Consider the following 12,861-nt stretch of genomic DNA (forward strand, 5'->3'; position numbering starts at 1 on the left):
TACCAGATCAAAAACAATCTAACCCCCCCAAGAATACAAGCAATATCTGAAATAAATGTTCACTGGCTTTCTTGTTTCTCTGCTATTGTCTCATTGGTTAGTTCCTAGAAATCTGATTCAGTAGCTGTAAACGATAATTTCAAAAAATACATTTCAATCGTTCGAAAATGATTGACGATACATGTGATTGTTCAAGTAATTATTTACACTTTCATCTTTAAATGTTTTAGTTGCTAAATTCCATGAAGCCTTTAAGTCAATCTTGAGAGTTTCTGCACACATAGAAGGAAAGAGAGACGCTGTTACAAACACAGACACAGCTCAAGCGAGACAGCAACATGGATTCTTCGACTATAATGGGACTTAACTACAAGAGACAGAGAGGCAGCATCTTTACAGCTAATATGTGCTAATGAGGCAGAAGAGATATAGAATAGCCCCTTATACTGGGGGGATACCTTGACTTTGGACTTTATCATCTGGAATTCGCTGCATCTGTGTCTCCACAGGGTCGTCCCACAGTGGTCTAATAGGAAAGACGTCTCCTGAAGGAGGGAACTGCATCTCAGAGAAAGTTTCCGTTTCTATGATTGATGGATCAATGAGACTGCTCTCATCATCCGAGTTGGCGGCTGCAGCCTCTTGTTCTCTCTCTTTCTCTGCCTGTGCCAACCTTGCGACGAGTTTCGCCGCCTCATCGCTTATCTCCTCAAAGAACTCAATGGACTTTTTGCGGGGCATACATTTCTCTTTAGTGGGTGCTGGGGAATGAGATGACTGACCACTTTTGCCCCGGACTGGCAATTTGGATTGGAAGCCTTTCGATTTTTTTGTACTAGGCCCCTTAGACTCCCCCTCACAGAAGCTCTTTGCTTTGGAAGATGTTGCCTTGGTTTTGACATCCACAGAGGGACCTGCGTCTGTCTCAGATTTTCTCCTGGAATCCTTTTTTACTGGGACTTTAAGCTTTTTGTCTTGGGTCGATTCTACACGTTTGACAGAAGAATCAGGCTTGATGGTGCTCGACTTAATGGGAATTTTAGATTTAGATTCAGATGTGAAGGAGGCCTCTTTTTTAATAGAGGTTGAAGAGGAAGTTGTATTAGATGGAGAGTGGGTTGTGGATTTACCCTTAGCTTGAGGAGCAGACTTAGCTTGTGTCTTGCCTGGAGTCTTTTTAACACTACTGGAGGCATTTTGTTTAGGTTTGCCTATCGGTTTGGGGGCTTCTATCACTGACTGCGGTTCCTCTGGAGAGGAGTCAGAGGACTCTTGGCCTTGCTCAGAGTAAACAGATCTTGTAACTGTAGTTTCTGCTGTTTGTATCATTTGGTCAGATACACTTGTGTCTACATCCAAGGATGCTTCATTTAGATGTTTGTCTGTTTTAATATCTACACCTTCAGGGGATGTCTGATCTTTCTTTGTAGGTTTGGCTGAAGCTGAAATGCCCATTTTAGGGATTTTAGATTTGGAGGCATCAGCCTTTGAGGCTGTCTGATCACCTTGTGGCGGGGATTGAAGCTGAGAATCAGATGTTTCTTTAGATTTTTCAGGTTCCTCAGTCTTAACCTCTAGTGTAAGATTGAGGCCAACTTCAGGTTCTGCTGCTGATCTATTACCTTCTTGCCTGGCCTCTTCTAAGAGAGGCTCCTCTAGTGGCGGTTCACATATCTGGAAAAAGGCAAAGCCACCCCCCTCTTCCTCATAGCTTCTCTTAGTCATGTCAATAGCACCACTTCGGGTCATCTCAAAGAGCTTCCCTTCTTGGAACAGAAAAGGGTTGGGTTCACTGGTAGGAGAGCTCTCTTCCGTTGGTGTTCTACCAGGTGTTGTGTCTGGAGTTGCTTGACGAGACTGACGGTCCACCACTAAATTCAGTATCTTTTGTTCCTCCTCTTTGACTCGAGCTGCAAAAGTATCATCGTCCTCCCGCATGGCAGACCATGAGTCAGTGTCTGCCTTTGCAGTTACACCTTTGGACTCAGTTCTGGGAGGTTCCAATGCCTCATCCTCTTCCTCTGTGTCATCGTAGATGCAGACCTCAGGTTTGAACATTTCCTTTGTTTGATCTGGGGCAACAGTTGGACCCAGTGTAGCTTCTGGAACTGCTGTATGCTCCCCTGGATCTCCTTTGACTTCATCTGTTACATTGCCACCTGGTTTTACTGTACCAGTCTGTAGCCTGCAGACCCCTAACTCTTGACCATTTGTGTTGTCTCCTTTGCATTCTGTTGACTTCCTTAAGCATTCTTCCTTTTGTTCATCAGTCCTGTTTTCACTGAATGATGTTTCAGCAGACTTTTTGTCTGTGTCACATTTTACAGATGGTGAGAGACTTTGTTCCTGTGAGGTGTCGAGTTCGGTGTTTGAATGATTCTGGTCTGAGACAGGGTTAGGCCCCTCTGAAGTGACACTGGTTGTTGTTGTTGTTGTGTCCTTGACCTCTTTGCTGTGGTATCCATCATGCAAACCTGCTGAAAGAGGAGAGGGAGGGTTCACTTTAATATGGCGATCAACAAAAAGAGCTAACTTTGAATCTTCTGTGGGTTTATCGAGCCCACATTCACTTTGCGAAAGCTTCTCACTTGTGGGCTCTAACGTTTCATAGCTGTCATCCCCTATTTTGGCATCTGCTGAGGAAAACAAATCTTTTCTAGATTTCTTTTTGCTCTTCGCGTCTTGGTCCATTTCATCAAATGTTTTTATTTTGGCTGCCATCTTAAACATTTCCTCCTCTGGAGTGATTTTTCTTTTAGTTTCATAACTGTCTGATGTATCCTCTTCTTCTGGGTCTTCAGGGATGACAGCCGGTGGGGATGGAACAGAGAGGAATGTATGGTCAGGGGGCTTGGGGTTTACCTCATAACTTACCTCTTCAGAACTGGGAGTATCGGGGGAGAGGGGACTCTTACCGGAACTTGTCATCTGAGATGTCTGCTCACAACTGTCATCATCAGCACTAGCCTCATGGTCTCGAAGCAGCCTACCACGCAAAGCATCATGCAGGAATTCTGTGGTATTGATTGGCTCAGGTTGGCTAGAGGATTTACTAGGTGGACCTAGTGCTGATGGGAAGGGAAGGTGGCTTTTTGGCTCTACCGGGCTGCTCTCCAAGGAGTCATGAGGAGGGTATTCCTTGGTTGGGCTAGGTTCAATGGAGTCTGGGGACTTATGCGAGGAATTTTCTTCCATAAGACTACCATCAAGAGAGTCTCTGTGGCTTATTGTCAAAGAGTCATCAGCTAATGGACTGAGAGCATCTGAGTCTTGTTTTAAAGGCAGCTCTAAGCTTTGTTGACACTGAGACAAGGATCTAGAGGCTGGAGAACCGATTAAAGCCAACTCTAACTGACGATCAGGGCTCTCATCATCGCTAAGAAAAGTTTCTACTGTCTCTGAATTTCTCTTTGCAAGCTTTTGAGGTCTAGATGGCTTAGACTCACTCCTCCTAACAGATGTGGACTCACTTGTAATGTGGTCATCAGGAGCCTCGCTGGAAGAAACAGGGAGGGACAATTCTGTTGATAGTTGTTCACCAGTGGCCCCTAAACCAGAGTCTCCAGACTTCTCGCTGTCTTTATTTTGTTTTTTGACTGTTGTGGTAGCTGGTGATGAAGTTGCGTGCTGTCCAGATTTGGGAGAAAGTGACAGACTTTCAGGGCTTGTGCCTGGTGTGGCTAAACCCTCATGTTTATAGCTGTCCTCAGAGCTTGGATGAGTTCCATCTCCAGAGCTAGCACTTAGTGAATCTGCCACCCCCTCATGTTTTGAGCTGTCCGAGCTGTCATCAAGGCCACAATTTCCAAAGTCTACAGTTTCAGTCAGCTCTGAATGGGCAGGAGCAACTGACTTGTTTTCATTCTCTCTCTCTTGCTGAGTCGTGTCCTTCTTGCAGGGTTTTGAGTCCAAAGATAGTTCTCGCTCTTGAGAAACACATGATTTTATTGCTTTGATCATGGATTTTGATGGGACGGTTTCTGATTTTGAGGTTTTCTCTGATCTTGATGTTGTGGATGTTTTGAGCTCAAACAGCCCAGACTTTCTCTTTGAGGGGTCCAGCCCCGTCTGGAATGCTTGCATCAGTTCTTTAACTGACATGGTCTCCTCAAGTTTTTCAGATTCAGATTTAGGGGATTTAGGGGAACCCGATTTAGGGCTTTCTTTGGCTTTGGGAGAGGATTTGCCCTTAACAGGCAATTGTGAAGGCTTGCTTCCAGTGACCTTTTTGATCTTTTGCTCTGCCTCAACTTTCTGTTGTAAAGCTTTGACTTTGTCCTTTATTGACCCTATGGGAGTTTCTTCAACCACTGGGGATACAGGCGATACTGGAGTGGGGGCTGTTGACACACTTAAGAGACCACCTGTCTCTGTTGATTCTTCTGACTGGCCCTGGTCTTTCCCCTTTCTTCTGACTGGTTTTTTAACATCACCAGGAGTTGTTTTTACTTGCACTTTGGTTGGAGTGGTTGTTTTTGCACCTTTACGCAGAACAACATCAGTGAATTTTTCTTGGGTGACTGGCTCTTTCTTCGCTTTTACTTTGGAGATTGGTGCATCCAGGAGGTATTCTTTAAGGTCACCACTGTCCTTTATGGCTTTAGGTCTGGGAGCCCCTCTGTTAGATCTACTTTCCCGTAAAACAGGCTCCTGAATTTCCAAAGCCGCCATATTTTTGGCCTCTTCTATCTCACTGTCTGAAAGGAGAACCCACTCGTCTGACATTCTAGCTGCTTGTGTTGCCTCCTCTGCCAACTCGCCCTCATATGTTCCACTCCTTAGTATCTCACTGACTTTCTCTAGGTCCTCTTTGACTTTTTCTAAGTCCATCTCCATTATTTCTAACGGTTCTCCAGAAATGTCCTCCGCTCCTTTCTCTAGACCACACCCTCCTAAGGTAGGGGATTTCTCTGTAGAATCTGCAGTCAAGATGGCAGTCATTTTGATCAAATCTTGTTTCATCTCTGACACGTCGGATAGGAGGTCGGGCTCTCGAATCAGCTCTGATTTCAGGACTGATGTCTCCCGCTCTTCATCTTCCATTTGGAAGAATAACAAGTAAGGAGTAAAGAAAATCAAAAATTCAAATGAAAGGAGACAGACATTGGAAAATGTGGTCAGGACAAGATCGGAGCACACTGCAGGGGTCATAGGTCAACAGAATCACAACGGGTTCTACATCAGGGTATCAGAGGAACTGGGCTTATACTTTCATAAGTCTCTGGAGAATTGTGGTAAAGCAAAGACTACATAAAACCGATGGGAAAGGACATGGGCAGGAAATAACTTGCTTATACACTCAGCCGACCCACACTCACAAGACAAAACTGTAAAACGGAACTGATATACGTGAAAAAAAGACCATAAACCAACAATGAATGAAACTAGGTGACCAAGAAACCAACATGTATGATGGAAAAAGGGACAACACAGAAAACAAAGAAAGAAACATCTCAAGATTGCTCGGATGTATGACAAATGTCAATGGGATGAGAGGCAAAATGGCTAAAAACATTTGAAAATGTTAATTGTCTATCAAAGAAAGCCAGTGATAACGTAATGAAAATAATATGATTTGCAATGGTTTTCATATAGCAAAAAGCAGATCATTTGTTCTCACAAATTCTAAAGTAGAAAGAGGAGCTCAGGAATACCAGCGAGCAACATCTTACAAGGAGGGAGCGAATTTTAATTCCCTTGACCTTCCGGTTTGCTTTTTGCCTAATTTCACCTTTGAAATATAAATGAAATGAAAACTGAAATAACAGAAACAAAAACAGTGCACAAAACCAAACAAATGGTGTTGTGAGGGGACAAAATCAAAGCAAACCAACAGGGGAAGATATGAACTGTCATTAACAAGCCATTACAAATAGTCATACAGACACACAAGCACACGCATACACATGTATGTAAGGCAAGTTATTTCCATGCAAAGCAAAGGGAGGTGCTGATGGAGAGGATGTGGTGAGGAGAGAATGGTGTCAATAAAAGTTGGAGGAAATGAGGTGCTCCTGTTCGAGAGCTGCCTGTTAATACAGTATGGCCAATCAATAATGTCTAATATCTGTATCATCTAGGAATACATAAATACTGTAATGTATAAGTATTTTTGAAACACATACATGCACTTTTAATCAATATTATTTCATTAATGCATGTACATTGTCTCATGTTAGTGTGTATTATAAGATTAAATAAAAATGTTTAGGCTTTGCCTTTTTTATGTATGTCATTTTGACAATGCTACATGAAGAAGGCATAGGGTTGGGAGACTCAGAGCAGGTAGGGATGTTGACTCGTTTTGCTTTACCATTACACTAGAGGACAACAGGGGGAGGAAGACTAGTGTTGTGGCCTCTAATTTCCTTGAACTGGGTGCTAGCGCGATCATTATTTTCCAGTTTCAGGAACTGAGTGCAAGAGTGTAGGAGCGAGCAACACATTTTTCACATATTTGGTGCAGCAAGGCACAAACTGAGGAAGAGAACAGTATCAGCAGGTGGAGTCCATGTGTGCGACCATGTACCTGTACTTTATGTTATGGCTACTGTTTTTTAAATCACTGCATGGGATTGGAACTAATACATCACATAGGAAGTTGTGAAAAGCTTTCTTAGTAATTGTGTCTGATTATTATATTATCAAAAGTTTTACTTAAAAGTAGAAATTGAAATTGAAATATGTGAGGGTATTTTTATATTGTTCTAGCTATAGTGGTGTGAGGTGATAAAAATGCTTGTACTTTTATGCCTAAATAAATAGCTTAAGTAAAGCTGCATCGCCACGGCAGTGTTAATATAACTTACTTGCTTCGCTCAATCAATCTCAACACAACTGAGGTGGTTTGGGGTAAGCACAAAAAAGAGATGATGAAAATGGCAGGACCGCTGCCTGTCAGGCCGCCAGCGTCAAATTAGAGGCCACTGTGACATTAACATCATCACCCATGAGTATAATGCTGGTGTACATACGCAGAGGGGAGTGTTTAACTCTTTCTCCGTAAGTCCGGTCTCAAATTATGAGGGGAAAGAGTAAAATTGGAGAAATGGATGTGGATGTAAAATCAGAAAAAAAGGAATAAAAAGTAAGAAGTGAAGTTAAGCCTCAGAGGGAACATAACATTGACATGGGGAGGTCTGGGTTTGGCTTTGTTTGTGTGACAAGACAAAAATACACAAAGCTTAAAGGACTTTGGTGATATGGACTGTCTGAAATAAAGCTATGGTGGAGCTAGGTGTGCCAGTGTATCAGTCTGGTTAATCCTATGCACTCTACTGTATGTTCAACTACATTAGTCTGCAACATTAGTGCTTCTCCTATATTAGTTCGATTAATACAAACATGCTTTATTACTACGTAGAGGTAACGATTTTAGTAATGACGATTAAAGGTTATATCAAATATTTGAAAGGAATAAAATCAATCTTACATTTCTCTTGCGTTCTGCTGGTCTGGAAAAATGTGGAAAAGAGGATAACAGTTAGTCTCATGTTCTCTGTTGCATGGACCAAACATTTAAAACCTACTTTAACAGTACAACTTCTACCACATGGAAAAGAAGACACAGGACATATCTAAAAACACCAAATCATGGGATACACACCACTGACAAATCACAATATAATCTACTAAGGCAAACACAACTCTAAAAATCTAAGAGTTTAGAGCTTTGTACATGTGCTTTATTTAGTTCTGGTGGTAAGACAGTGGACAGGAAAGATAGGCAGAGCTAATTAGTGGGTGATGCAGTGGGAAGCGGTGGCTGCTTTTACCTCTTCCTCTTGCTCTTGGTCGGAATCGGACTCCTTTTGGGAGCAAGAAGCAGCGAGAAGCAGAAAGATGTACAGATAGAGGTGGGGACATTAAAGTGGGGGGAAAAGACAAGGGACAACGTGTTGGTTACCACAGCAACAAAGACAACAGGTCAGTGGGATTGTGTGGGGAAGCCAAAGTGGTCTCAGAAGCTGTATAAGGCAAAAAGCTTGAATTTAAAAATGTACATCCATCTTAAATCATGTTAGCCTGAATCTTACTTAGATCTTTTTGTTTCTTGCAGAGGTGGTAGAAGTACACACATTCTTTCAGTCGAAGTACAGATACTTAAAGTAAAAGTATAAGTACTTATTCAAACTCTTAACTCAAGTAAAAGAATAAAAGTACAGGTTCTGAAATGCACTCAAAGCATGAAAGTTAAACATTTTCTTCCTCCTGTATCTGTGAAAAGCAAACAAACAGTAACAAGCTTGTTTTGAAAATGTAAGGAGCGGAAAGCACAGGTATTTGTGCAAAAATGTAGGGAGTAAAAGTACAAATCTGAATTATTGATCCTTTGGCAGATAGCATTTGAAATCCATTATAATGATTTTTTAGCTGGTTGTAGGGTATCACCGTGAAATGTTGCTGAGTACATACCCTGATGTTGGTTCCACAGTAAAGAATATATAACATAAATATAAAGCAATAATGTTGGCAGCTCATTTGCCTCAAACCTTTAATATGAGGTGATAGGCAGGTGATGAGTACTATTACGGAGGTTGCAGTATGGTCCAGCTCACAAGCAACCAGAGCACTTCATTTTGGTGCAACAGCCAGTTTCACTTAAAAGAACTAAGCTACAGAAAGGCTTCTCCTCTGTTGTAGGGTCCTCACCTTACAGTATGATGGGAGGTTGATGTTGAGGTTGCATATAGCATTCTGGGTGATTGACCTGTAGTTCCTGGGTTCTTTCATAAAGGACAAACGGCCACACGGCTCCTGAGTGTTGTCTCTTATCTGCAACAGCAAAACAGTGCAGCAGGGGTCAGTCATTCAAGGTGTCAGCTTGTTTCCGTGTAAAATAAACTAATTAGGAATGGCGCTCACTTTGATGAAGAGCGCTAGACGATTCTCTTTAAAGGCGAAGAAGCTGAAGAGGTGATGTTGGCCACTTTTGGTGAGAGGCACAAGGTTTCCAAAACAGTCTGCATAGATTGGTTTTCCTTCCAGGACCTTTGGAAAATCACAGGGAGTTAAGCACAGTCGCTAAATAACAACTTATAACCAAAAAGAACACTCAGCTGTTCCTCTTCACTTTTTGTTTGAACCCCAACATTTCTCTTTTTCAACTCCCTGCAGCACTGCAACTATTTCTCAAGACACCCTTGCACACCGCCTTTAAATCTGCTCGATCTCGGTCGAGGATTCTCACCTCTACGTCTCGGCTACGGGCCACCTCAGTGAAGTTCTCCTGCTGCTCCAGGGTTTTATCAATCTTGTCGTCCGTCATGCAGAAGCAGCGCAAGCGGGCCTCGATGGGGTCGTGGGTCTTGGCAAAGATGACGAACTTGGCCATGTAAGGGACGCAGATGATCTCTCGGTACACCTGGGTGGAGAAGTTGACAGATTCCAGGACTTGCCGACAGTCTATGAGCCAGAACCTAGAAATCAAAAGGGGGTTTGAAAGGACCAGTGGGGTTAGGCGCTTGCCACATGTGAGTCACTTTACAACAGCTGTGCAGTAAATAAACAGTAAATCGTTTTTGGGTTACCTAGCAGACACATTGGTGGTAAAGGAGACACAGTCATTGATAAATGTTAACGGAGTGGTTCCTGTTATATCCTCCCATTGGGCCGGCGTTGTTCCACCTGCACATGGACACAAATGCGAGATTGAATATTAGCATGTGAGCATGTGTCTGCGGTTGATCTATTCACGTGTGAGTCATGCGGTTTCTCTAACCAGTGATACTGCAGAGCAGGCGTAAGGTGGGTGTGTCCCCTCCAAACCCGTTAAGGACTGGGTCTGAGTTGCTCTTGGGAACAGGGATGGTCATGGTGATGGGTTTATGGAACTTCCTCCTGCGGGGCTCCAGGGTGACAATCGGGCTGAAGGTTGCCTTGTTTCCTAAGTTCTTCCTCACTACATCTATATTCACTGGCTGGGCCTGGGAGAGCAGAAAGCATAAGCAATGACTTAACCTTGTGCTACAGATAAAGAGGGTCTGAGCTTAGTTCATGCACTGGAAATGGGCTCCTGACTGAAATATTGGCTGCATTGAACTTTGCACCAGAGCTGTGCCAGATTGTATAGAATCTATAAAACACAACAACCACCTACAACCATATACATCTTGCCCACTTTGATCACTTACATACACAAGCTAAGAAATATTTTATACAGTGAATCTTTTGCCGATTACCTGCAGTCCGACCCTGATCCTCTTGGTGAGGGCTCCCTCAGGAAAAACTGCCTGCACCTGGGGCACAACTGTGCTGCTCAGGATGCCTCCCTCAGGGCCAATCAGATTACTGTCCTGCTTGATGCGTGACACCACAGCAAAGTATTGTGGGAAATCTCTGCTGATGATGCGGCAAAGGCGCTTCTTCTCCAGCTCCTCCGGTGTGTCCAACTCTGGAGGAGGGAAATAAAGGATGGCTGTTAGGGACATTCAAAACTGGAATGATTTTTGTCCAGATCATGGTGCAGTCTACGAATATCCCATCAGAGACTGACCCTCATCCATGCCATTGAGTATCTGGTTGAGTTCTTCCTGGGTGTGTTCACAGTGATGCTCCTTCCAGCTTTCTCCTGTCTCACTCCTCAGTATCACCAGCTCCCTCTCCTTCCCCCGCAGGGCGGCAAAGTGGGGGATCTCCACGATCACAGGACTGGAGAGGTAGAGCACATGTGAGCTTGCATCACAGGGGAATTTAACAGGGTTGTCATACTTGAGTTTTGGGACACCTTCAAACATGATATTTACTTGAACTTGGACTTAATAATTATTCATGTTCACTTTAGATTTCCTTTCCAAAAAATGTTGAAATAGTTTTTTCCTGACAATGTTGATGGCTTGCAACATAACTACACCTGTGACTGGAAGACACTAGACAAGTAATAAAGAAACCTGACATTGAGGAGATGTCTATTTCTCGTCTTCTCTCATTTCCACACGTTATGTATCTAGATAGCATAGCTTTCACTTCCTGTCATAGTCGGCTGTAAAGTTACTGTTCATCTCTTTCGTGCAATGTATCTATAAATCGTTGATTCATTATTATTTATCGTTGTATCATTAGTTTCTCTGCAAACTGCTGTTTTGCACGAGCTGAAAAAACAACAGTAGCACGTCGTTTAGCAGCACGTTGCTGATATGAAGAAGTGCTAAGTTAGTAATGGATTATGTTAATTATAATGTCTTCCATGTCAATATTTAGGACATTTTTGAGATTTGTACACTGAGCTTTGATCACTCAACACAAAAAAAGTATTTTTTTCCTGCAGCTATTTAGAAGTGAAATATCTTGGATGAGTAAGTGATCAGTGGATTGTCTATATTTACTAATATTACTTACCTGTCATGCATGATCACAACAAGCTAGGTACAACACATATCTATCAGAAACATGCTACATTTCAGAACAATCCAACATGAGACAAAGACACTTCTGAACTTTTCGTGTGATATTTAGATGGTTCTTTGGCCTAAGTACAAGTTAATAATATAGTATTTTAAAGCAAGCACTTGGCAGCTTTGTACTTGCCCCAAATGCTGGCAGGGGAAATTCCAATATATATAAAATTTACATGTAGTTTTGTAAAGCTTTGTAATGGGCTTTGATATTGTGCTTATGCAGCTAAAAGCTGAGAGAATTCTGAGAAAACTGATCAGAATTGTGAGTGGGCAAGACTATCCTGCATTCCAAAATTGTGATTATCATCTTTTAACATTTGAATTTCAGGAAATTAGTATTCAGTTAACATTTACAAGACTGTAGGGGGAAAAAATGGGCTGACCATCAAACCACAACACGCAATGCATTTCACCAAGTTACTCATAGGCCACTCAACCACTTAAATTTCACACCAAAAACAAAAAAAGACACATCTATCAAGAAAATAGGCAGAAAAAAAGTAACTCAGAATTGGAAATGGCTAAGCAGAAAAACAGCTGCAAAGAAAAGTAACAGCAGTGTGATGTCTAGAGGGGATTAAGTATATGGCATAAAGACGGGTGCAAGACAACAGAACAAGCAGGTCAACACAATAGAGTATGGATAAAATAACACTGGATGGGAGGGTTTTAACGGAAAACATTGAGACGAGCATCCATGAATTGTTTCATATGCAAACTGGTGGGTTTTTTTCTCCCTACCCGAGGAATTTTGTCCCCGGTGGACCGAGTTGGAGGATTCTGCTAACCAAACTCTCCCCCTCGTTTAGAGGTGGAGGGGCAGTGGGGAGGTGAAGTTTACTGTGTGAGCAACCAAGCGTCCATATGCAGCAGTGAGGAAGAAAGAGCACACACAATGTTTCGGGTGGGTGCAGAATAGAAACCTTGGGGTCTGATTTGCAATTCTTGAGTGAGGTTATTACACTTTGTAGTCGTGTGTGTAAGGAGGCCCAAAGTGTCCAAAATCAAATAAAGAAATGAGATTCAAAAAAACAATAAAACTGAAAAAAAACAGTAGTTTGCTTTGAATTGTTATTTCATCCTGTTTTAGTTAAAATAAAGTTTAGTTTCATTTCCTTCTAGAATGTTAATCACTTAAATAACCAAATTAAGACAAACAGGGTAGAGCCAATGATTGGCTAGTTTCTATTTCATTCCATTATTGTGAAAATAAACAATTCACAATAATGGGTAAAAGTTTTATACATTTATTAAATGTTTCCAAATGTAATTTACGTAATTTAATCAATTTTGAACACACTGGATCTCTACATAAGCTAAAATATTCTAAGTTGAGAAACGACATTTCTGCAGGTGTGACTATACAGTAGGTACGGTCACGCTCTTGCCAAAAAAGACCATTTACATTCTAAGGAGGGCCAATCATCATTAGGTAAAGTGAGCATGTTTTTATCTAACTTTTTAT

At 42.0% G+C, this 12,861-nt stretch overlaps 1 protein-coding gene across 1 annotated transcript in view; it reads right to left on the bottom strand.

Moving 5' to 3' along the window:
* Nucleotides 1-12,861, bottom strand: part of ank2b (ankyrin 2b, neuronal) — an 86,388-nt gene that overhangs the window by 19,218 nt on the left and 54,309 nt on the right. Inside the window, exons 32-42 of the mRNA XM_061095885.1 lie at nt 12,138-12,236; nt 10,496-10,650; nt 10,182-10,393; nt 9,722-9,926; nt 9,531-9,627; nt 9,191-9,419; nt 8,866-8,991; nt 8,653-8,775; nt 7,776-7,808; nt 7,433-7,454; nt 459-5,036 (exon numbers count right to left, since the gene is read on the bottom strand). Of these exons, the coding sequence (XP_060951868.1) occupies nt 459-5,036; nt 7,433-7,454; nt 7,776-7,808; nt 8,653-8,775; nt 8,866-8,991; nt 9,191-9,419; nt 9,531-9,627; nt 9,722-9,926; nt 10,182-10,393; nt 10,496-10,650; nt 12,138-12,236 (5,879 nt within the window). The remainder of the gene's footprint in view (nt 1-458; nt 5,037-7,432; nt 7,455-7,775; nt 7,809-8,652; nt 8,776-8,865; nt 8,992-9,190; nt 9,420-9,530; nt 9,628-9,721; nt 9,927-10,181; nt 10,394-10,495; nt 10,651-12,137; nt 12,237-12,861) is intronic.

The sequence above is a fragment of the Limanda limanda genome, chromosome 22 (genome assembly GCF_963576545.1).
Source record: "Limanda limanda chromosome 22, fLimLim1.1, whole genome shotgun sequence".
Classification (NCBI taxonomy): domain Eukaryota; kingdom Metazoa; phylum Chordata; class Actinopteri; order Pleuronectiformes; family Pleuronectidae; genus Limanda; species Limanda limanda.